Source organism: Spinacia oleracea, chromosome 3 (assembly GCF_020520425.1).
Source record: "Spinacia oleracea cultivar Varoflay chromosome 3, BTI_SOV_V1, whole genome shotgun sequence".
Lineage (NCBI taxonomy): Eukaryota > Viridiplantae > Streptophyta > Magnoliopsida > Caryophyllales > Amaranthaceae > Spinacia > Spinacia oleracea.
The window spans coordinates 118,196,233-118,222,671 of NC_079489.1; the positions used below are offsets into that span (position 1 = coordinate 118,196,233).

Below are 26,439 nucleotides of genomic sequence, written 5' to 3' on the forward strand. Positions count from 1 at the left end.
CGAATTCAGTTTTTGTCATATTCAACCTAACAAATCATGTTAGGCTTGCAGGGGTGGATATGTCGAACTCATGTGGTAGTCATCTGATTCGGTTACCATATCCACCATGCAGGCGAAACATGATTTGTATACTCTAAATAGAAGACAATACAAATTTCCACAGAAAGCATGTAAATTGGAAAATACAGCCCATGATAAATTATCAAATTCATTTTCTTACCTGGAGGTCTATTATGCAAAGAATTCAACATGACCTGTAATCTCCTTGCATAACAATTTGGCCTCAGCTGCTAACCTAATGCTCTTGCTTATCACCAGACCAGTTTGTTTGTGAACGGGTGCTGGTTTATAATAGTTAGCTGCTTCTTCTCCACCAACTAATAAAGCTTCTCTAGCAGGTATTACATTTTCCCACCAAAACTCACGCAATATTCCATGTAAAAGTTCCCAATATCCTCGTTCTCTGCATACTCTGAATATTGTACTCCCATTAGGAGTCCAACAATACAGATCCACCCATTCTCGGTCCATTATCTCCATTTGACCCTGTATCTGAGGCATGTAGTAGAATGGCATTGTTGACCAGGGCAACGCCAATTCAGGCTTCCCTTTATTATAAGGACATTTCACTTCAAGGATACCCGCCTCAGGAGTGCAACTGAGAAGACCATCTGGAGAAGCACCCATCCAATCAAATCTTTGCTCAGCGTGAACTGCAAACCCCATTAAACCAACATCATGTCCTGTAATGCTTTTATACCTCTCAATAGCGGGTGCTTCATTGAGAACACCCCACTCCATGGCCTGCTTTGCAGAAGCTGCCACATTTTTGGCATCAGAAGCAAAAACCTTCTCACTCCAGAGCTCGGGTCGGCGGGTCCCCTTCCAGAACCCCAAAGCAGTGCTGAAGGTGCTTGTAGTAAGCCTGTCCTTGCGGAGCGCAAACCACTCTGCAGAACGTTGTGTTGTATCAGATGGAGAGACTTGAGCTGTAAACGCAAGTGAGGAGTGACTGGTGATGAAAGGATTAGAGGCTGCAACACCAACAACCAATGGACTGCATGAAGAAAAGCTTCTAAAAAGTTCAAGAGCAATATTTCTGCTCGAGGGTAGTGAAGTAGCAGCAGTGTGTGGGAGGCTGCAGAATCTTGACAAGTAGGCGTTGCTCATTACAGGACGCCTCACGCACTCAGTAGCAATTGCCTGAAATAAAATTGACATACCATTTTAATGGTTCAGTTGTACTTTCAAGGTAACATGAAAAAGAGTAACAACGTATGAACATTGGTTCTGACTTCAAACCTCATCCTATCTACCTAGAATTCAAAAATAAATTAAAAGCAAAGTCCAGAAACTCATAAAGTTATAATCTTGCACAGCCTTCTGATGACTACATCATTTTTACTGGGAAGAACAACAACGAACTAATGGCCCAAAGTTCAGGCACCAAAATTGAGTACATGAGAAAATGAAATGCATGAGAGGCACACATGTTAATCTTATAGTTCATACATAACTATTTCTTGCTTCCTTACTACCCTAACATTCCCCCACCCCCGGATGTTTTCTCACCCTGAGTAACAAACTTCCGTAAGGGGGTACATTACATTTACATGAAACTGAAGCCCTAGCAGACATTATAATCCTGAGTCAATTAAGCCATAACATATTTAAAACAGTATTAAGCATAAACAATCGTGTTATTCACTAATGTTTTGATCTGTTTCACTTATTTCAAATAAAATAAGTTATAAGTTTAGTTAAATTCAAATAACTTATTAAGATAAGTTCAGAAAAAATATGTATTTTTCGTACATTTTCACACTTTATTTTGGACAAAATAAGTTTATAAATTCAGATAAATTAAATTTAAGTAAGTTAAACTAAATTCAGATAAATAAGTTAAATTAAATTCAGATAAATTTAGAAAATATAAGTTCATTACTATAAGTTTAGACAAAATAAGTGGAATAGAAAGAAGCGCTAAGATGCTATAGGCAAATTTTAGAGAAAAGAATTATTGCCCAGCAATTCAAAATTAGAAGCATACATTAGAAATTAACCCCAAATAACCATCAACCAACAAAACTACAATCAATTTTATCTTTTTTTACGGCCGAAATGTCTACTAAATTAACAAATTCGGAGCATTGAATTAGGGGGAAATCTATCTGTATAAGCAGACATGCAGAATATGAATTATCAATTTTGTGCAACAATTATACTTCAAATGAAGGTAAAATTAATAAGTAAAGAACCTGAAAAATGATGGTCTGCTGGAATTAAACAAGTAATTGCCAGATTCTGACGAACAGGGAAGATTCCGTCTCCGGTGAGGTGGAGAGGCGGAGGTGCAGCGGCGGGGTTGTGAGGGGATAGCGGCGTGAAAGAAGTACTGTAGTAAACTAGTAAGAAGTGAGAAAAATGAGTAGTGTACTACTGTGAAAGAGTTTACACTTATATTTTTCCTTTCGGCTTTATCTGGTTGAGATGAATTGGAAGGAAAAGAAAAAAAAAGAAAAAAAAAATAGAACTTTGTTTTTTTTTTTTGGTGTTTGTTACAAAAATTACATGAGAAATGTAAGGAAGGGAAAGGAATTGGAGCGATTTTCTTCAATATTGCATAAAGATTTAATAATTCTCAAAATAAGTTATTTTCTAACTTAATTTTCACCATACCTTCACGTCAGCAAGTGAGAAAGAAAAGTAATTTTTTTCTTTTTCCGGTTCAATGGTATAAACCGTTATCTGAGATACCAGTTTGCTTTAAAACGAAACCGCGCGGTTTTATTATATAAAACCGCGTGGTTTTATAAGGGGTTAACCGCTACCTGAAATGGCGGTTCATTAAATACGTAAGCCGTTGTTTCAGATAGTAGTTTACCCCTTTAAACTGTTGTTTCAGATAGCGGTTTATTGTAGATTTTATAAAAAAAAATAGAGCGGCTTTCTTGCTGACGTGGACGATATAGTGGAAAATAAGTGAAAAAGTAGCGTATTTAGGGAATTTACGAATCTTGAAGCATTATTGAAGGAAATTGCTCAAAGGAATTTAAAGGAAAACTTCTTTTATAAAAGTTTTATTTTCCTTCCTTCAAAAATTGGAGGAATTTTGAAGAAAATAGAAAATTAAAATCTGTCAAACAAAATATTAATTATAAACCCACGTTTTCCCTTTCCTTCTCTTCCCTTCCTTTAATAGTGATCAAACATAGGATTCCTATCATTTCATTTCACCATACCAAATATGGGAAAATATATTTTATTTCTTTTCTTTCTTTTCCCTTCCTTTCTCATCCCTTCACTTCCTTTACTAATATTGAACCAAATGAAGCCTTCTTCTATATAGGGTTAGTTTGACCATAGCGTTCAAGTTATGGAGTAGTGTTTTGACTTTGTGAAATTTGTAAGTGTTTGATAAGGTAGTGATTTAGGTAGCCATAAGCGTATACGTAGCGATTTGATACCTTTCGCAAACATTAACATAGTAGTTTCTATGTAACATGTAGCGTTTAATATAACTATACGGAGTAACAATGTATTATATATTATAGATATCCAATTATATAGCATATTTTTCATGTATTTTATAATCTCAAGCAGCTTCTTTTATCGAACACTCATATTATGTACGAGTTACCCATTACTTTGACAACTAATTATTATCCGCTACTCAACCGCTAAAAGTTATCCGCTACCACTAATTTTGCCGAACATGGCATAGAAAGCCGTAAAACACTATCACAAATTAAAAAAAAATATTGAAAATTCTTAAATAAGGTGCATCTTTTCACATAAAAGAAATTATAAGTGGAAAAGTATATATCAATAACTCTTATTTGTAAATAATGAAAATAACATGACATTTTCGCAAATAAATTGGTGGGAAAGCTAAAACAAAGGTGGAAATAATTTTTTTTTTAAAACGAAAAAAGTGAATTAAATGAATGAAATATGAGTTTAACAGATTATAATTTGAAGTTAACAGAATAAAATGTGAGCTTAAATGAATAAAATTTGAAGTTAAATGTATATCTTGAAATGCTATTTATTTACGATTTTTCCATTATAAGGTGCATATTTTCGCACAAAATAAGCATTATTGAACTGCTTCAATGTGTTTGGTAAAAGGATTTTAACGAGAAAATGTGAGTAAAATTGTGTAAACATGAGGATTTCATAATTTGGCCTGTTAATTGGTTATTAAAATAGAAAACCGTAGAAAAGAAAATATGAGGAAATTTGTGGAAATATCTTTATTATCTAGTTAGAGTCTTATGTGTTTTTATGATGGTCGATTTTATTAAGGTATTCAATAAGGGATCAGTCACTCGATTTTATTAAGGTATTCAATAAGGGTCGATTTTATTGGGTATTCAATAAGGGAAAGAATTAAACCATTCCTTCCCACAACAAATATGTTGTGAGCATCCCGAATCAAAATCCAACCCTTTTTTGGATCTTGACTCTCCTCCACCATTAGAGCCATATCCTCATCTATAGCAATAGTTGCAACACCTCTAACCCTACCGTTCCTCAGCACCATCAAATCTTCCTTGTACCTAGGACACTTGGATTGTATATGTCCTACCTCGTCACAGTACCACCACTTGATGTTAGCTAGGGTTTGTATTGCTCGCCTTCTTCTTGCCTTTCCAGTTATTGTTGCTGCCCTCCGCTACCAATCCTGCTCCTCCATGGATTGATGACGATCCCCCTTGCTTTATGAACCTCTCCGCCTCGAATAACGCCACCACAATATCATCCAAAGCAATTGTTGTCTTCCCTACAAGTAAACTAGTTACCACAGAGTTATAACTTTAAGGGAGAGATGTCAACAATAAAATTGATTTGTCCTCCTCATCGATTTTCACATCTAAACTTGCTAACTGGGTGATAAAGCCATTAAACTTATTTAGATGACCTTGTAGTGCACTGTCTTCCTCCATCTTGAGTGAATAAAGGTCCTTCTTCAAGAACAACTTGTTGGCCAATGACTTAGATGCGAACATCTTAATCAATTTGTCCAACAACTCTTTTGGATTATTTTCCTCTAAGGCGTTGTACTTGATCTCCGGTGTAAGAGCCAATCTGGTCGTACTAGTAGCCCGTAGTTGCATATCCCCCCACTTGTCATTGTCCACCGAATCAAGTTTCTTATGTTCCAAAGTCTTGCGAAAACCTTGATATATAAGAATATCCTTAATTGTACTTTGCCACAATGAGAAATTCGTCTTCCCATTAAAAGGTTCTACCTTGTACTTGTTCCCGAAATCATCCATGGCTAAAACCCAACTCTTGATACCAGTTTGTTATAACCAAACGCGTGCCACGAACAATGAGGAACAAATCCACAAATACAATATAGAACAAATAGCAAAAACAATAATAAAAGACACAAGTGTTTGTGAGGAAATTTAGATTTCCTCCCTTCAAATATTATCGTATTTTTAAGTTCCTGCAAAATAATACAATAACCCCTCAATTGATGATTCCTCTCACCAATTCCTCTCACCAATATATTTTCCCTCTTATTTTCTAGTTAGGCCTAAACCTCATTTATAGGGCTAAACTAGAAACACACATCTATTAGAATTATATTTGCTCCCCAAATCTAAATAATCCTAGATATTGTTACATACCAATATATATATATTTTTCTAATTACAATTCTAATTAAACTAGGAAACAACTTATAAACCAAACAAGACTTATATTTGACTCCAAGTCCGTTTATTATTCTTGTCGACTTAACTAAGTTGTGTTTAATTCCTAACATAATTTATTTAATAAAAGTCCCTTCCTTTTCCATCCTTATTACTATTATCCTCCATTTCCCATGGTTTTCCATCCTTATTCCGATTATCCTCCATTTCCCATGGTTTTCCATCCTTATTCCGATTATCCTCCATTTGCCATGGTTTTCCATAATAATATAACCAAAAAGTGAAATTCAAAGATTTTGACAAATTTATTGATATTTAATTTTCTTTTAGATTTTCACAGTTTTACTTTTATTCAAAGTTTAAATATAAGTTGGTTCACAAGCATAATGTTTCACTTAGAGAAGGCTATATAAAAAGGAGGAGAACAAACTCTCTTGTTTGCAAGATTGGGGAAGGAAAGGGAGGGAGAGAAAAAGATTCATCTTCTCTCTCTATTTAATAAATATCATCCTTCCAAAATTAAAGAGATTTGAGGGGAAAATAGAGCTCACCTTCACCCGCTTTCTCTCCCCTTTGCCCTTCTACTATGAATCTATGATTGTGTGGTTTAAGGACATCAAGTACTCTTTTCTGCTCCTTTCTTTTTCTCTTTTCTCCCACGTCTTTTGGGATTTCATTCTTGGCCGTTTTGCACGAAAATAGTCTGTTTTTTTCTTCAAAATTATACTATTTCGGACCTTTTTCCTACTTTTCCTTTGTTTTTTTTGTTTTTTTTTGTTTTTTCCGTTAGTTGGTTTCCAATTTTCGGGGTTGTTTCCAATTTATTCTTAATTTTGGTTAGGTTATTGATTCTCATGTATGGATGCGAATTTAATGTTTAGTGTTTCAATAATTGAAACAATAATTGAAAAGTTGATCTGTATTTGTACAGGTTTAGGATAATTCATCAACTCGCCGATCGGAACAATCCGTGCGCAGATTACGTAGAGCAAAAATGCGAAAGCATCGAAAGTGTTCGCGTCAAACTAGAAGCGGTGGCAGAATAATTATTTTTTTGATTATTAAAACTTTATATTTTCTCTAAATTCGTGGTATACTATACATATCGATTTTATGTAGATGTCGTATGACTAGATTATTTATTATATTGTTCTTTCCCGTAAAAAAAAATTGGTTCAAGGAAAATTAAATTTACAAAGTTACATTAGTTTTATGTAGAAGATTTGAGGATGTGCAGGGAACCAATGCAAATGAATAATTACATAAACAAACAGCAGAGAAACCAAATATACAACCCCTCCATTCTGAAGAACTAATGAAGAACCAAGAGATATGGTCACTCCTAAACCAGTGAACCACTATACCATATTTGCAAAATAATAAAATGTACACTCTATACACAAGGATACACATAATAAACTACTTGGTATGATTTTGGATGGTTGCCTAGCCACCTAGCTATTAAATCTCTAAACTCTAGTTGGGAGACCGTAGTTGTGGAACGTCCTGATCGTTCCATTAGAATTAGCTGTGACAACCACAAGCCCCCATGTCGGAAAATGATCCAAGTTGTAACGCCCTTGAGAAGGGTCCTCTGGTTCAGTGAAGACAGGAAGCATGTCTTCTGGCCATATTGCAGAGCTCTTAGACGAGAACATGTTACTAATAAGGGACATTTTAGGGGGAGACTGAGCTATACACCCAGCTGCTTCATGGTTGATACTTGAAACCTTTGGCAGTGTTGTAGTACCACACCAAGGTACTGCTACAGACGCACCTTCTGAATGAAAATGCTCACAAGATCGAATAGACTTTGTATGGCTCGATAATGATTCAACTGGCTTCTCATTATTCCACACATATACGCGTGAATCTTGTCCAATTGATATTATGTGTTTCTCATTTGATGTAATTGAAGCTGACATTTGACTTCCTGACTTTGGTAAACCTGAGATGAGAAAGAGATAAATTAGCAAAACCATTCACAAAAAACATTCAGACCAGACCAGAAACTAGAAAAATCAGACTAGGTCAGGTGAAGAGAACAAGGCATAAGTTTAAGTTTAGTTTTGAACAAAAAGTGTTGGAGTTTTAAAGCATTTACATTTAGGCCAATTTGGTTGGTAAGTTGTTTTTCTATTTGCTTGAACGAGTCAACTAGCTCTATTACCATACCAATAATCCAAGAAGAACCGTTTCTTTACTGATTTGAACTGCTTATTACTAACTTATAGTACACAAATAGATGTTAGATGACTCAGAACCCTACCTCGGAATTTACAGACAACATCCATCTTGTCTAGTATACGGGTTTTTGAATCTTCTGATGAGACGATAACTCTCTGAGAGTCCTTTGAGGAGAACTGCAAACAGGAATAACAGCAAAACGTACTTTTAGAACAGCTTTGACAGAAGAGAATCACTAAAGTTACATAGGAATTAATAAGAAAAAACATTTTAAGGGCCCAACCTGTATTCCTGTAATCCTATTAGTGGATGATCTTTTGCTGCTATGAAGTGAAATATGTGCACTGAGCTCGAATAACTTCCCTATATCATCATCAGCAAACAGAATCTCAGAAATGGATGATTTAGAATAAAGCAAAACTTTAAGCATGAAAGCAACTTATTCCAGTCAGTCATATAGGTGGGAGGAATATGTACCTTTTGTCTCATAGAACCGACAGTTGCCACTAAGAGATCCTACGACGAAAGCCTGTTTGTACAAATGATAAGATTAAGATTAGTACTCAGTAAGATAGATGGTGACCTTAGAGGAGTTTTGAGCAAACATTAAGCATGGTAGTTGAAACATACTTGTCCATCAGGCTGGTAACATACAGCTGTGACTGCTTCTCTGATATCGACCCAGTCGAGAACTCGCTCCTTTGATACTCCCCATATACGAACTTTCCCATCGATTGAACCACTTATGAAGTAACGATTGTCTATTGGATTGAACTGAACACATGTTACTGATACAAAACAGAACAACAACTTGAATCAGGAATCATCACCATTTTGATTCTATGACATGAAATTCTACTAAATTATAGATTACATACTCACCATAATCAGTATGATGGAAAGTAGTGAGACATGTATCAGATCCGAGTTGCCACAAGCGAACTGTTTTATCCATAGATGATGAAAGAAGATACTGAAACACATAAAATGTCCACTAATTAAAACAAATTTAAGGTATACATGTTATGCTAATTCCACGAGGGGATGCGAGGAAGACTTACATTAGAATTGGACCAAGAAAGGTCTAAGACATCCGCTGTATGACCATGAAATTCTTGTACCGGCAACTCTTGGATTTTAAACATTTCATCAGGAATAACAACTGGTATTTCCTCTGGAAACCTCTCAAGGAATGAATCGACAGTGTTAACGAGCCAAACACGAACAACTCCATCTTCTCCACCAGTTGCAAGATACTGACCATCAGGACTGAATTTCATAGTCCAAATAATGCCTTTATGAGCTTGAATTTCCTGTGCTTCAAACAACGCGCTGAGTTCCTTAAACTTCTTTTTATTCACTTGTACTTTTGTTCTACTCGTCTCTAATTTTCCAGGCTTCTCAATACTACTTCCTCTTTTCTTCTTCTTCATCACATTATCCTTCCACCAATGCCTGATTTTCTTGTTTATGGATTTGTTACTCTTGGAGGTTGATACCTCTTCATCTTCATAAACAGACAGGCTTGGCCTAATTGGATGATCATCATCAGATTCATTATCTTCTTCACAATCAATAGTCGAGGAAGAACATGAACTCGAAACAGTCTCACTGGTTTCCTCATAATTATCATCAGCAGCAGCAGCTTCGGTTTCAGATAAAGAGCATGGCTGAATAAAACCCATTTCGCGTAAGAAAGTGTGGCGCCTTTCTTTAATACTCCTTGTTGGTTCATTAATCCTCCAGAATTCATACCCAAATACCTCATTAACAAAAGAATCATGTTCAGCTGACATGTGATCCACAGTATCAAAGAACACATCTTCTGTCCCAACACATTTCACCTTGTCTTGCATTGCCATGACTTACCTATGTATAAATATATACTATATAACATCAAAATCCCAATAATGTTTTTTAAATCTCAAGAACCAACTTTAATTTACTTACAACTTTAACCAGCAAATCCCAAACTCTAAGCCTATAATCTATAACACTAAAATCAAGGGACAGAGTAACTAACTAACAAGTGTTTTTAAAGAGCAAATGGGTTTGTTTAGGCCGAGGTTTAGCAACAACTGACGAGTAATTAACAACATAAAAACATGGATTATGTAATACTAGTACAATGTAAGATCCCAATATAAGCAAACTTACTACTAAACAAACATGATTATGGTGGGTTTTACCTCGGAATTCTCAAAAATAATTATAAAAACATTAAAAAATACCACCGACCCTCCTATGATTGAGGCATTCTGCTGAAAATGCAAGAGTCAAATACCAACATAATTTCAATTAAAAATAATAATAATACCAAAATGCTTGGAACGAAGTAGTCCTTTGTATTGAGGCACTAAGGAGTAGTGGGTATTGAAGGTGTTGAAGATAGGAAAGAGAAAATGGCGGAGGAAGGAAAGGGTGATCGATTGTATGATCATGGAGAATGTATATAGGGGGGATGTACAGTTGTATATAACATTACATACTACAACCGTGTACGAACTTGTTTAATTTAATTCTTTAAAACCCACTAAAATATTTACTCCCTTCGTCCCTTAATACTCGTACCGGTTTGATCGGTGCGGAGTTTAAGACATTTGAATTGACTTATTATTTAATAGTTGTTAGTTGATAGTGGGGTATTTTTTTAATATAGTTAGTGTAAAATACTAAAATGTGTAAGGGTAGGAAGTGGTGAGTGGGGAGTGTGGATTTTTAAATGATTTTTTGTAGGGAGTAGGGGGTGTAGATGGGGTAGTAGGTAAGTGAGAGAAATAATATAATATTGACAAAGATTTCCATTTGTAGAAGCGGTGCAAGTATTAAGGGACGACCCGTAAAGGAAAGCGGTGCGAGTATTAAGGGACGGAGGGAGTATTTAGGAGACTGGAACTATCCACCCAAAACTCGCTCGAAGAAATTTTTGCGGGTTTGGGCAGAATTTCCAGGCCCGATTTCGGCCCGGCCCGAAAGTTTAATTGTTTGGGGCGGGTTTGGGAGCACACAAAAATACACTTTTGGGTGGATAGCGGGTTTAGGCCCGGTCCGAAAATGGCCCGAAAAACCCGGTAATTTAGGCCCGGAAATAGCGGGGTTGGGCACAAATATTTGGCCCGAATCTTGGCCTGGCCCGACATACCGAGCTGATTTTTTATGCACGGGCCCGACCCGAACTCGGCCCGGCCCGCTGTTTGATCAGGTCTAATTAACCCTAAGGGTGAATCGGGTGCTAACACCCAAAAAAAATATTTGTTCCTCCTTTAGTGTTTGTTTTCTCATATTAATTACGGACGGAGTAGGAAGGAGAGTTCAACTCGATTAGATCTCGTGTATGCACGGATATTTCAAAATTATTTGACCAATTTGTTAATATTATGTAATATTTGACTGAAATAGTTCTCCCACTAAATTACCGCATGATTAATAAATATTGAAGATACTCATTTAATCATCATACAGAGTAGATTACGTATTTTAATTGGTTTTTCCGCATAGAAAACCATATAAAGCAAATGATATAGGAGGGATTTGATCATAGATTTTGGATACTTCATACTTACCACCACTATTGACTTCTTCAACTAAGCTAGTTGACATCAATTATATTTTTTATTTGTGATGGCTTCAATTTTTTTTTTCTTTTGATAGTTTCTTACCAAAATGGGAACTTTTATTTTTTTTTCACTTTTGCATGGACCTATCAATATTGGAAAAAAGGAGTGAACACTAACTTTTAATTGCAGCTGGTGTATAATAAATAATGTATTATTGATGTAAAGTTATCTATATAATGTAAAGTTTTCATTTTAATTGGTAAAAAATATTCTTTTAAATCACTCATCTCTATGAGATAAGAGAACACACGAGGCGGCGTCAAAAAGTAATTATCTAGTTTACCCTTTGTTTAGATTAGGAAAGTAAAAACAATTTAAACACAAAAAACAACATAGAAGGGAATTGAATTAATTTAAAAATTATTCACCAAATAATAATTTAATCATTATTGTGCAATTTTAAAAATGAAGCATCTTGTACAAAGAAACTAGTAATGCATAGCAACTAGTAATGTATAAAGGTAATTATGAAACCCTTTAAAAAAAACTATCCATAAAAATTGCTCCTACTTTAAAATATAAAGAGTAAACCAAAACAGTTAAAAAGTTGCCAAAAATTAAGTAAAGTTACCCCGATATACAATAAACCTATTGCACATTGATATGGGCAAGAACTATTGAAGAATGAACACCTCATATATTTATAGAAGGGCTAGCAAACTCGAAATAGTTAGACATTGGCTGTAATTAATAGTCATGCTAAGAGTTCCCTCCAAAAAAAATAGTTCACGCTAGAACCTAGTTCAGAGGAGAGTGTAGAATGGAGTTTGGAGTCAGACTCTTGGAATAATATGGTAAAATACATCAAGTCTGAAGGTGGGTTTGAAAATTCAAGACTTCAATTTTTCTTTCTCCAAGCGAATCAAATCATGCCACATTATCACATTTTATCTTACTCAGTTATCTTTCTTAGGAGTTTAGGTGAGTTTGGAATTAATGTGTAAAATAAAGAGAATCATGTGTGAATTTGAATAAAGAAAATTGGTCTCTTACTACCTTAGTCTTTAGTGACTTTGCGAATTACTACCTAACTTGTTAAAAGTTGTTAGTTACTACGAAGTACTAGCTAGATGTTTAGTTATTGTTTTCCATTGCTACCTTAGCCCATATTCCGGTCAATTTGTCACTAATCATATCATAATTAATCGTTAATCATACTTTAATTATTTAATAAATTATTTAATAAATTTTAATTTTTTTTAATTCCAAAACTAATTACATCAGAAAATCCAAAAAAACCCAAAAAGCGTATTTTCAGATTTTCCGATTTAATTAGTTTCAGAAAAAAAATTAATTTTAATTTTAATTATTTTAATTAATTAAAATAACTAAAGTATGATTAACGGTTGATTATGATATAATTAGTGACTAATTGGTTTGAATGTAGGCTAAGATTGCAATTCACAACAATAATATACAACTTTTAACAAACTACGTAGTAGTTTGCAAATTCACTAAAAATCTAGGTAGTAATTAGTACCTAGGAAAAAAATTGATAAAAATTAGTAAAAACCTAATATGATAGAGTATGAGGGATAAGCTCATTGTTTGTGACATGAGCCTCAAACCAAACAGCAAAGTCGTAGTCTGACCTTTTCCCAAAAACCAAATTCGATTTAAGTCAAATTCATTGCATACATAGTTGGTTTGGTACACGGTCCATACTTGGAAACTTCTAATCTTCTATTTCTATTATTGGTATTTTGTCAAAAACAAATCAAACACACATCAAAATATAGACTCATTAACAAAACAATTTTAGACAACCATCTAGAGCCACTGTTACGTTCACCCGAATGCACAGTACACCTCTCACGTTTTCTCCTTTAATGTGATACAAATCATCAATAAACATAAAAATACCCTTGAGTGCATGGTGCACTCGGGTGCACCTAATAATTTCCAACCATCTATTGCTACCCATGGAAATCATAGATACAATTTTACTTTTCAATTTAACAAGGTGCACTTTTTCGACGGCACATTAGAATTGTCTCCAATAACGGATGTGTTGACCCTAAAGTTTTGATGATGACAAAGCAAACTCCTGACAATTGGTTAAGTTATGTTGCATAATAGGTTCCGAGATCTTTAGAGGGATAATGCTAAGTTAAGGAGATCCTGAGTTGGATAAACTAAGCAACGTGGAATATAAGCAAGTAATTGATCCATGTCAGACACTACATTGAAGATATAATCATTAAGCAAGTTTACAAAGGCGAGATCCTTAGGCGAGTTCCTAAGGCGAGATCCTCATATATTATGTGGATCCTCGATGTTCCAGAGAAGGAACAAATTGGGAAGTCTTCGAGTGAAGCTTCTAAAGGTGCAACATGAAGACTACAACATATGAGTTTATGTTTAGGATTTATGTAAGTATTTAATATTGTTTATACGTAATTTGGAACGAAAGGAACCTAAGTATTTTGGTACGTTTTAAATTGAAATATATTAACTGTAATTATAAAAGAGTTTTAAGTTGGAAAATCTTTGTTAATAAATAAAATGAATTTAATTAATAAATGTTAACATAGGATTCTGTTTTCATTCTCCTTGTTTCTCAAGCAAAAGATTTTTCATGATCCTTAAAACTCTCCCACGTATTTCTGTTTAAACGTGCATTTAGTGTTTTGATTTGGTCTCCCTGTTTCTGTCCAACTATGCCCATGTTACTGAGCAGTAAATGTTAGTGGGTAGTTGAGGAGAACATGGGTACCCAACCTTAGGTAAAAAACTCTCCTATAAAAGGAGAAGAGTTTTGGCTTTTCAAAACACAACTGATTTCTACAAAATCTATCTTAAAGAGCTTAAACGTTTTAAAAGAATCAGTTGGCGAAATAGAGTGTTCCTTGAGTTCCTTATTATTATAAGCTTTATTACGTACTAGAATCTATCTATCATATTGTATTTTGGGTTTAAGGATTGAGTGATCCTTGAGTGACTTAGAGTTAAGTCAAAGAGAGAAAGAGCGACTAAGAGTTTAGTCAAAGAGAGAAACAGTGACTTAGAGTTAAGTCAAAGAGAAAAGGAGCGACTTAGAATTAAGTCAGAGAGAGAAAGAGTAGCACAGTAATCGAAGGGGATTGCTGTGGGGAACTCGTGTTCGAGAGGAACTCGAGTTAAAGAGTGTATTTGTAATAGAGTTATTGCATTAATACAAAAGAGTAGTGAGGTTCTTCTTGATTAGGTTCAAGAAGGTTCCTCCGTTATATATCTTTCTTCGCTCATTGTTCTCAGTCTCTTTATTGTTTAAATTCCGCAAGAAACTTACTCAAGTTCCCAAGAAACAATTCACCCCCCTCTTGTCAAGTGTTCCTACTGAACTGTCAGGATGGATTTCAAGAGTGCATATTTTACGAGCATTTTGTATTACTAAATGAAAATCTTATGTCATGTCGGTGCAACAAGCATTTAACCAACACGAGTTGGTGGATTAGGGGAACTCGCCCTGTAATTTGGAGGTCAATGGTCAAACCCCATCAGCTGAAAAAAGTACTTGGGAGTGACTAATTGTAAACTTGCGTAATTAGGTTGAATAACATGTGATAGGTGTTGTTCAATAAAGTCTTTCTTCTTACCTAATAGTAAAAATATCAGTACATTGTGTGTCCAAATATATGTTTATGCTCATTTATAGTGTCTCTCGCATTCTAAGATTTTTATGCTCAAGGTATATGGTAATATGGTGCACTCGGGTGATGTCGGTGAGCAATTAAACATTTCGTATCTAATTTCTAATTTCTATTTTCGGTTTGTTCAAAAAAATCAAAATATCCGTTCAAGGAAATAGGGGTGTAGCAAACTTTATAATCATGTAAATTTTTCTGGGATCCTAATACTGACATAATTAATTAATTTATTTATTTTAATTTTGAGGGGACTACTGACATAATTTGTTGGGTATCAAATACTTTATCATTTATTCTGAAACCGAACCAAATTAATGAAAGAAAATAGACCATTCAATTAAATGATTAGTGATTCCGCGGTCCACCCATTGCAATAGAGAGTAAAAATCATCGTTTGTTTTTAGTACAAATATTCCAACCCATTGGCTTTAAACATACACGTAACTTATTAAAAAAACATCATTTTTTTAACAGGATATTAAAATTAATTGGATTAGTACATCTCATCCCATTTTTACTCTTCGGACAATAACCTTCTTTTTTTTTTTAATGTACTCGGACAATAACTTGTATATTCTCTTAAGTATCCTATCATATCTTGTTAGCCTCCTAATATAATTAGGATTATATATCAATGTAATCCGGAAGTTTGTACTAAAGATTTTATACCCACAAGGTGTATAATAAATTTATTGTATATCGAGATAACTTTTACCTCGTTTTTTATAACTTTTAATATGTTTAATTAATATTTATATTATTAATTAACAAAGTTGATGGATAAACATTTTAAAGGGTATTAGTGATTTTGAAAAATATTTTTTATTAAAATAAAAAATATATATTATCACTAAAATATAGATAAATTTACATATATCGGGGTAAATTTTACTCTAATATACAGAGTACAATATTTGTACATCACCTTTAAATAAGAAGTTGTGAATTGAAGTTTATAACTCTAATTATTGATCAATAAAAAGGAATATGTTCGAATCAAGGAACTGTACAAAATCAAACATGGCTTCACTTCCCAAATCCCAATTGGATATATCATACATAGTTTGTTTTTTAACAAAAATTGTTACGATTAACTTCTTACTAGCTAACGTGTCATTGCTACTATTGAGAAATGGCACGCATACGAGATTACGAGCAACCAATTGTAGATAAAATCTCTATTTACCATACAAATTAACTACTATAGAGTAGTAATAAAGAAAAACGAAGGAAATTGTGTGTTAGAAAGTTAATTTTAAGGGTAATATTTTCAAAAGATAAATATTATAGTACCTGTAATTACATTCCCACTTATAATACCAATGATGTTTTGGCATAGTGGTTAAGACTGAGGGCCTGTGTACAATAAGTCTCAGGTTCGAATCTCCGCCCCCATTTGTAATTTATATCGCCTTTGTGGCTCATTCGCACAAAAAAAAAAAAACATTCCCACTTATAATTTATAAGGGGCGATTTTGTCTCAAAAAAAACAACATTGTCGGTAAAAATGGATAACTTTTACGGAGTATTTTACATTGGGATGGCATTTTATTATTTTTAGGGTAACTATACGTATGCCGCACAATATTTATTATATACCGACTTTATTTAAGATTGAGTTTATGATTTACCACTTTGGTAAAACCCAGTCTACTAATCTCTATCCATGGTTATAATACCCTTCATTTATCTCCATACCAATATCACCAAACAAATAAAAAATCTTAATCATGGTTATAATATCTTTCATTTATCTTCATACCAATAAAATTCTTTATACCCAGTACATCAAAATGAGTTGGACCTCCATTAATTGTGCATGTCCAAATTTGAACAGCTTGGCGTACATTTGTCCTGATCATTAATTTTGAGACTTATATCGAGTTGGGTATTTCAATGTATTTATCGTGTTGACTTTTTTTCATGTGGCTGCTAGTAGTTGTGCGTGGTTGTCTAAATTGGCAAGTTTTAGGGAAAATATTGTAGGAAAATGGTAGTCAAACTAAACCATACCCTCCAGCGTTAGTATTTAAGCTAGGGGAAAAAATATGACTTTGGTTTTTCTTTTTTTCTTTTTTTTTGTGTGTATGTGTAGAGTGAGCGACAGAGGGTAAGACAACAAAAGATGTAGACGACATTCAATCTTAGGTTTTGTGTACTACTTCCTCAAGACTTTTACCAACTAGACTAGAGGTGTCAAATCAGGTCATCGGATGGGTTGTGGGTTGACCCATGACAGTCCGGGTCTATTCGGTTTGGGTCAAGTTCGGGTCAAAAGTTAACGGGATCAGATCGGGTTTGAGTCAGGGTCTATTCAGTTCGGGTCAAAAACGGACCCGGTGATCCCGTGTCGGGTTTTAAACGGGTTTTTTCGGGTCAAACCCGGGTCGGGTAGACTTTGACTCGGGTCATTTCAGTTCGGGTCAATTCAGCACCAGTTCGATTTCGGTTAGGGTCATCTCAGTTAGGTCTCGGGTTGGATCGATTTCATTCTAGATCTTTTCAAGTCATTATCGATTAATGTTTTCATTCTATTTCTAATTAAACAAGTTATTAATCTACGTATTTACGAGTATTTTAAATTTACTAAACTACAACATCGTTATATCAATTATAGTTTGTTTTAAGTTATATAAGATGATTAATGATTATATAACGAGAATATATGTAAACAGTAGATACACATTATATATAAATCTATAAGAAATTAATATACGAAATAACTCTTTAAGTTGACACAAAATTTAACTTACTAAATAATAACAGTTCGGGTGGGGTTTAGGTCGGGTCAAATTGGTGTTGGTTAGACAACAGTTCGGGTCAAACCAAATTGGGTCAAATCAGATATTTACCGGGTCAAATCGGTGTCCGGTGAAGGTCAGGTCGGGTCAAATCGGTGTCGGGTGGAATTTGGGTGGAATCTAACCGGTGACAGGTGGAGTTCGGGTCGGATCAAACTGGTAACAGGTGGAGTTCAGATCGGGTGAAACGGGTGTCGAGTAAAGTCAAATCGGTTACAGATCGGGTTTCGATCCTAAACTTTACGGGTCAAACCAATTCGGTTAGAGTTCAAAACATATGGTTTTTCGAAGTCGGGTCAGCTTCTAACACCTTACTAGACTAGTTAACATCCAAAACAAAATATGACTTTGTTATATAATTACTAGATTAATATGTACATGATGTGTTTTAAATTTATATAAACAACAAAAAGATTATGATAATCATTTTAAAGAGTACATAAAGGTAAGTATAATGTTGGTGTTTTGCAAAGGCACCAAACATCTCAAAAGTTGATTATACTTGATAATGGAATTTTGAAAGGACATGTTGTGTTGTGAGTTTGTGACATAACAAAGAAAGAATTGTTATTTGAAAAGAAACAAGCACATCGCATGGCATAAGGTACTCCATAGAAAATAAAAATTGCCCGCGATTAAGTATAGTAAAGTTGATGATGTTTTCTAGTGGTTATTGGGTTTGTCATAAGAGTTACCACTTGATTTATAGGCTAAGGGTTTGATTCCTCGGAGGTGCAATTTTGTTTTTGTTTTTACTGTTTTGTTATTTATCTTTTCCTTTTTTACCTTTCTGTAGTAGTTTTTTTTAGGTGAACAACACCTATCTCAGATTGCACTCTAATTTATATCGGATTCATTGAAGAAGTTCAGGCTAAATAAAACGGATCTTTTACCAAAGTGGCTAATTTTACAATTTTATTTACCAAAATGACTATCTTTTAATTTTATTTCCCAAACTAGCTATTATTTAGATTTTAAACTAGCTATATTTTAATTTTGATTTTAAAGTAAAAGCAATGAATCGGTCTAAGTTTTTATTTTTATACTGAACCGGTTTGAGCTTTTTTAAAATAGTGAACCGCTTTGATTTTCTTTTTAATAGTGAACCGGTTTGATACATATTTTTTTTTAATAGTGAACCGGTTTGATATTTTTAAAAAAAAATAGTGAACCGGTTTGATTTTTTTTAAATAGTGAACCAGTTTGGTTTGAGTATTTAAAAAACAAAATATTAAACTGATTTGGGTTTTAAATAGCCTCAATTGTTTACTTGAGCATATTTGAATTTGTACCTTCTTTCGTTCATTACCCTATTTATGTCATTTTTTTTTCCTGAGTATCGAGTTCTACTGGGAATACATGTTGCTTTGGACGAATATTAGGGACAATGGTTAGTTATGGAGTTATCATATTTAAGTTTACAAAGTTTTTAAATTTAAGTTTAAAGGTTTTAGTGTTTATTAATTTTTTTTTGTCTAAAATAAAAAAAATATAAAACTGGTTTACATATATATTAAAAAATAAAAACCAAACCGGTTTAATGGTTTTTTTTTTTGTCTCAAAGTCAAAATAGTCATTTTGGTAAATAAATAATACGAAATAGCTAGTTTGGGAAATAGAATTTAAAAGTAGCCATTTTGGTAAATAAAATTTTAAAAGTAGCCAGTTTGGTAAAAGATCCAAATAAAACCCTTTATCTTACCTGCCTTAAAAAATAGCGACAATATTGAAGGAATTGTAACATAGTACCTTGATGAAGTTAACCCGAATAGGTTAACGTAAACATAGTATAGACTATATAATAAGAAGTATTTTATTTTATTTTTGACATATCATTTAATGTATTGTATAAGACTAGAACGTCTAGAAGTACTGTATTTAGTTGTTTTTAAATTCCCCTTGTATGGTGCCATGAGCCCATGGGAAAGGGGATAAAAACATTGTATTAGCCCATGGTGTAGGCCCACTATTATGGCCTACTTTTTTCTTTAATGACTTAACCAACAATAATACTGGCCCAATGGCCAATGCCTACCCGTACCCGGGCATCATTTTGACTGACGGGTCAAATAACACTCATTTTGATTTTGTTTTGAAGATAATTATACTCCCTCCGTGCCTTAATACTCGCACTGGTTTGTTTAAGATATTTGAATTGACTTATTAATTTAATGGGTGTTAGTTGATAGTAGAGTTTAAGACATTTACATGGAATCAATTTCTTATAGTACTCCTCAAAAATAAAAATAAAATCAATTTCTTATAGTAAAATTTAACCACTTAACCCACCTACATACTCGATCCGTAATATTCTAAAATATTCATTTCAAACCTCCAAAAAAAAAATAGAGGGAGTGATTGTTTTAATTAATCGAAAACACCAATGTAAAATCCTAATTAGACAAAGGCGAAACATTTTAGCTTAGTGTACATAAATAACAAATACTCGACCTAGTATATACAAATCGAAGTTACTTAGCTCAAGCAATTCATATACAATGTGAAAATTGAAGTATACATAAAACAAACTCAATGAAAATTAAGCAAAGTAATCCGTAATTAAGAAGATAGGAGTTGAAAAAGCATACTTACATTGAAATCATGGAGTGATCAACAAATATGTTATATGTGCTCCTAGCTTGAACGTTGAACTTGATTCAAGTTCTTAATTAAGCTTTGTATTTGCACAATGATTTAGAGTATTTGGTAGGATATATGAAAACAAGTTAATGGGGGTGGATTTGATTATATGTATACTTCCATGAAGATTAGTGGAAAATCTAATAATTGAATTGGGTATTTGGTAAGCCACCTAAGTATCTCTTGTTTTCATGGTGTAAAGAGTTTCTTGTGATATTTTTTATGCATATATTTCCTTCACATGCATTTAAACCCAAAAGTTGTTCCTTGTTTTTAGTTGTTTTTTTTTTCTTTTGTTAAGAGAAAATTATAAGAGGATCATGATCCATGATCATGAATATCCATGATCATGATGAATCATGATCTGGGTAGGTGGCCGGTAGTCCAAAGCCATGATCTAATAGAATCTGAGCTTTGATTTCTTGTGAAATGTACACATTGTCCAATAAGGATATTCTTGATTAAGAGAATTTCTAATTTGTTTTATAATTAGTAGGATTACTTAATTAGGATATTATCAAAACAATAGGAGTAATGGTTATGGTTAAAGGATGAGCACGTCGATCAAAATTGTCAGACAAATTAAAATGAAAAATAAAATAACCAGGTCAAAGAAAACAGTTAGATAATATCACCGCAACATATATTGTGCATGTGAGTGGGGTCTAAATATTAAAATGATTAGGTATCCTAGATTTTATAAGCCCATGCAAAATATACATGTACAATTTCAAGGTTTCAATTATTAGACATTCATTCGGTAAGCGTGCAAACACACTTTCCTACTCGTGCCCTCATTCATGGCGTATTGGCTGCTACTAGAGCTGGACATGAGACGGGCAAACACACAAATTAAACGGCTTAAGTCGGGAACTATAAAATAAATTTATGATACTCTTTGTGCGTTCAATACCTTTTGAATTAATTTGGCATATTATGAAATCGTTGCAAATTCAATAAGCATGAGAGACACGGCGATGGATTATGATATATGGACAATGCAAGACATCATTTAAGCCTCATTTATGAAAGAGAAGCGCGAGTCTAACACATCACAATTTTTCTTTGTCTTGTTCTAGACATGACCCATTAAGACACAAGAGCCCCCTACACGGCTCGGCAGGTGCCCATCTCTGGCTAGCTGAGACGTATACCCTTAAACTTGTCAATTAATATCAGACCCGACGTTAGGGGGTAGGCGAGGGGTGCGACCGCCTAGGTCCCAAGGCAGAAAGGATCCCAAAAAAATAGTCTGTTCAGTAAATTAGTATTAGGGATAAACAATGCATTAAATACACATGTTATCTACCACAAGTCTAGAGTTTGACTCCCCTCACTGTCATTATTATTTTGTTTTTCTTGTTGACTTCCATCTTCCTTTATTCGTTCACTTTTTTTTCTTTTTTCTTTTTTCTTTTTTCTTTTTTTAACTTTGTCAATATTTTTATTTTTATGTTTCTTAGCTTCTACTGTAATTTTTTTTATTTAGATTTATTTTTTAGCAACTAATTTTCTCATTTATAATAGGAATTTTTGTCAGAAAGGACCTTTTATAATCAAAAAATTGTGACAAAGGACCTTTTAAAAAAAAGTTGTGAGGTAGGACCTAAATCAGAATTTTTGTTGTGAATAGGGACCAAGAACCATTTTCCGGTAGTCAAACCATATTCTCCGGCGTTGACCAGCACGTGCGTGGCACGTGCCCCATAAAAACGATTTTTTTAAAATTAAAAATCTAAAATTTTCCCCTCCAATTCCCCCTTGCATGCCTACCGAAAATCTAAAATTAAAAATCCCCTTTTCTCTCTCCTTCGTTGCTCTGTTCCTCCACATTACCTTCTCATAGCTTCTTCATCTTCTTCATCAATCCATTGCATATTGCTTATGGAAAATAAAATTCATTGCTTCCCCTTGATTTTCGTTGCAATTCGTACCGGGTAAGAGTAAAATCCCTAATTTTTTTGGTCCAATTTCTCCAATTTCGTAACTTTCAAAATTAGGGTTTATAAGCTAAATTTATTTTCAGACCGTAATTGGTTGGTTTTAGACCATACTAGAGGGTTGTTGGGCCCTTCGGAGGCGGCAACGACGGCAACTCGAGTGTTAATCCTCTTCAGGCCGGTGGTGTTGGTGGTTGCGTTTGTTTGAGTTACACGGTCTAGCAGGGTTGCAGATGGCTTTAGGCATTAGTGCAAGGTGGTCGGATTTTTTAGTTGAGTATGGGAGTTGAAGTATGGGAATGGAGTTTTTTGAATTTTGTTTAGGAAGTACCGAATTTTCTTTTTCCAGAAGCAAAGTGCAGGTAATGTCGAGGAAGAAGAAGCAACGAGGAGAGAGAAGAGAGTTTTTTTTAAGGTTTTGTATAGGTAATTAGGGGGAAAATAATTAATAAGTCGTTTTTATGGGCGCACGTGCGACGCACGCGCTGGTCAACGCCGGAGAATGTGGTTTGACTACCGGAAAAGGGGTCTTGGTCCCTATTCACAACAAAAATTCTGATTTAGGTCCTACCTCACAACTTTTTTTTTAAAAGGTCCTTTGTCACAATTTTTTGATTTTAAAAGGTCCTTTCTGACAAAAATTATTTAAACTTCTTATTTGTATTAGCTATATCCTTTAATCCCTTAACAAGATAATTAAGTTTTACGTTAAGTTTATGTACGTAGCATTTGACTTTTATTACTCAGTTCTAATTGATGTAACTATATGTGGGAAAAAAATAATGTTTATTTGATGGACTATGGGTCTATAAGTTTTAAAATAGATATTTAATGAAGACAAAATTAATTGATATTTTTATATGCTCAAAATGAACCTTTATTTTTAAAAACATAAAAAATTCTTTATGCACATTAATTATCTTGTAATTAAGTAAGTATTTATTTTATTGAAATATTCCAAGAGATCCAGTAGAGTAGGATTTTGAAATTATAGGATCATGCGAAGGAGATATAATAAATTTTTATTGATTTGGATTCAACAATATAATTTATTTAACAAAAAAAAGTTACGATATTATTTCAGTTAAGGAGTATCATTTCGGAAGGGGTCCAGATCCCTTATTTCGCCAAAATGTCAGGACCAGGGCTGATTAATATTTTTTGGTGTGTGGCGGATATTGAACAAGGAGAAAAAATGCACGCAAATGTGTTTATCAGTTAAGGGTTTGGGGCATTGGTTTTGCATGGGACTTGTACTACTCAAAGTTCGCAACTCGCAAGTAATTAAGAGTACGGTGACAAGTCTGGGCAAGGTGTAATAATGGAGGAAGAAAATGGGGTTATGTAGGGGGTGTTTGTGTAACTTAAACTATCTAAACTAATTAATTCTTATCTATGTCACGGTTGGTAAATGTACGGAGTAATAACTCATGGCTAGGGATGGCAATGGGTAGGGTCTGGGTAGGGTCTAGTAATACCCATACCCGGACCCTAACTTTTTGACATATACCCATACCCTACCCTTACCCTATAGGGTCTAAAATTATAAGACCCTTACCCGGACCCTAAGGGTCCGACAGGGTATGGGTAGGGTCTAGGGTCTTATGCGGGTCCGCGTAAAACTATAACTTTTATTTCCTTTTTTGTATGCAATTATATGTAATATGCAAAAATAATACAAGAACAACGATAAATAAGGCATTTTAAAACAAATAAATAGCTAGTCTTCAAAAATTATCCTTGTCTTTCCTTAAACACAATACATTTTAAAGTACGAAGCTCATAAATTACAAAATCCCACATTCTTAACTACACAACATTAATGTTAATAAATAGGCATCCATTCAGTACTTTAGTAGTAGTTATCGTTCATATATATCATCTACTACTTCATCATCAAGATCCTACAAAAAAAGTGAAGTATAAAAATAACAAAATTTAAGTGGGTCTAAATATAGGGTATGGGTAGGGTATGGGTCTTAAGGGTCCGCGGGTAGGGTATGGGTAGGGTACGGGTCTGAAAAATTAAGACCCTTACCCTACCCTAAAAAAAACAGCATATGCCCATACCCTACCCTTACCCTATAGGGTCTAGAAAATAAAGATCCATACCCTAATTTTAGGGTAGAGTCTGACAGGGTCCGAGTAGGGTCCTGGACCCGCTGCCATCCCTACTCATGGCTGCAAATGATAATCATGATTTTTTTAATTACCAAATGAAATGTGCAAAAAATAAGGTTACCAATAAAAAAAAGTTCCCTTTAATTTTTGAGGGGTATCCCCCTCCCTTAATTCCTTAATTTAGTGATGCTCCATTGTAAATTTTGGGTTACAATATAAATACTCTTACCACGAAATCTCACTAACTCATAATAATAACTACGTAATGTAGTGTTGCTGTTATGTGGAATTTTTATATTTTCTATATTCACTTTTAGAATAATGTTTTGTTTTTGGGCCGTTTCTTTTTAGTTGCAATCTTTCTATTTTTGAAAACTTTTACTACATATCTTTATTAAATTACCCTAATCTATATCAATAACCCATCATTTCTCCTAAATATATCTAAAAAACAATCTCACTTGCATGGAACGGGTCCACGCTATTATTAGTGTGGACCATGATATTTTAGGTATTTTACAGCATTTAAATATGTCATGAACCAGCAATGTTCACGATTCCGCATTACCTCCTGGTGCAGTAGAACAAAATCGGTCACCCTCCAAGATTAAAACAGCTCCGAATTTGTGTGCACTCACAAACGTACCCGAATGGAGTCAGAACATATATGCCCAAAATCGCGAGCAATTTGAGAGAGAAAACATGTAATTGATTTTCTGGAATTTGTGTATTGTGTCTGCATTTTGGTAAGGTACAAAGTTGGATTAAATAATCAAACTTTAGGAAAAGTAAGAGACACAAAACGTGCAGAATAATAAACACTGTAACGACCACCATTAAGGCTAATTATACCAACAAAGTTACGTAATCAATACAGACTCCCGTAACAATGTTTTAACCAAAACGGCCCGGTACCAAAAAGAATATGTAAGGCCCGCGAAACCCACCCCACGCCCGCGCATTCTCAAGAGCCCAATTATCAAGGCCCAAGCCCGACCTGATCGGCGCGCGTTTGTGAGTTATGTGTCCACCCATACCACTCTCATACTTTCTCAAACAAGAGTTTCACCCACAACCCAATATATAAGCAAAGAGGAAATGAGGAATTCTTTCAATGTGGGACAATAAACACTGTTCACATATTTACACTCTTTTCTTTTGCATTTCCCAATAAGAACTTCCAACAATCCCCCACATGTTCGAAGATGTGAAAAATAAAGAAAGAAGAGAAGGATATTGGTTTTGGGCAAAACAAAACAATTGAATAGGTGTCATTATCTTTCGACTTGAATTAACACTTAGTGACATTTAAGTTATGATCCCTTTGCTACCAAGTGACTTGCGTATTGAACTTGATAGGGAGTAAGAAACTCGTCACTTAAAGCACGCAACTGAATATGTATGATATTCTGACTCCGCGAATAAAGTGACGCCTTATACTGGCCATACGTCCGACCTGGATATGCTCATAGGTGCTCTATAGAATAGCACATATCGCAATTCTCATAGGAAGCGGCCACACTTCCACACCTACGTAGTTGAATCCCATCAAATGTGAGCTAGTACCTTCACACCACCAAAAATATGGATATGAGTTCATTAAGAGCCGTATGCTCAACCTCTTTCCGATTGTAGCAAGCACGTGATAACATCTAGGGGATGGACAAAATTTAAAAAAGAAAAAACTTGTGCTTCTGAATTATATCATAATGTCGTCCTTTGAACTCAGAGAGTAGGAGTTCATTACTTTACAATTCATCCAATAGGCCTCAAACCCATCCCTTCCAATGTTTCCAAAACTAGTTTTCATTATAGGACTTTCGTTTACGGATCCGCTT

At 34.2% G+C, this 26,439-nt stretch overlaps 2 protein-coding genes across 4 annotated transcripts; both read right to left on the reverse strand.

Annotated features, from left to right (window-relative positions):
- Nucleotides 1-220: 220 nt before the first annotated feature.
- On the reverse strand, nt 221-2,448 carry LOC110794173 (uncharacterized). Its single transcript, XM_021999119.2, has 2 exons — nt 2,259-2,448; nt 221-1,203 (listed from the first exon to the last, which is right to left on the reverse strand). The coding sequence occupies exon 2, from the start codon at nt 1,168-1,170 to the stop codon at nt 232-234; it is 939 nt and encodes a 312-aa protein (XP_021854811.1). The 5' UTR covers nt 1,171-1,203; nt 2,259-2,448; the 3' UTR covers nt 221-231.
- Nucleotides 2,449-6,898: 4,450 nt separating this feature from the next.
- LOC110794172 (uncharacterized WD repeat-containing protein C3H5.08c) lies at nt 6,899-20,674 on the reverse strand. 3 transcript variants are annotated; one of them, XM_056840704.1, is made up of 8 exons: nt 20,493-20,674; nt 8,915-9,722; nt 8,736-8,826; nt 8,484-8,641; nt 8,331-8,382; nt 8,137-8,216; nt 7,936-8,029; nt 6,899-7,614 (listed from the first exon to the last, which is right to left on the reverse strand). In XM_056840704.1, exons 2-8 carry the CDS (start codon nt 9,713-9,715, stop codon nt 7,136-7,138), a joined length of 1,755 nt encoding a protein of 584 aa, XP_056696682.1. In that variant the 5' UTR covers nt 9,716-9,722; nt 20,493-20,674; the 3' UTR covers nt 6,899-7,135. The 3 variants fall into 3 exon arrangements, with proteins under 3 accessions (XP_056696682.1, XP_021854810.1, XP_056696681.1); XM_021999118.2 differs by lacking the exon at nt 20,493-20,674 and adding an exon at nt 10,171-10,324; XM_056840703.1 differs by lacking the exon at nt 20,493-20,674 and adding an exon at nt 10,043-10,323.
- Between the last annotated feature and the right edge of the window lie 5,765 nt (nt 20,675-26,439).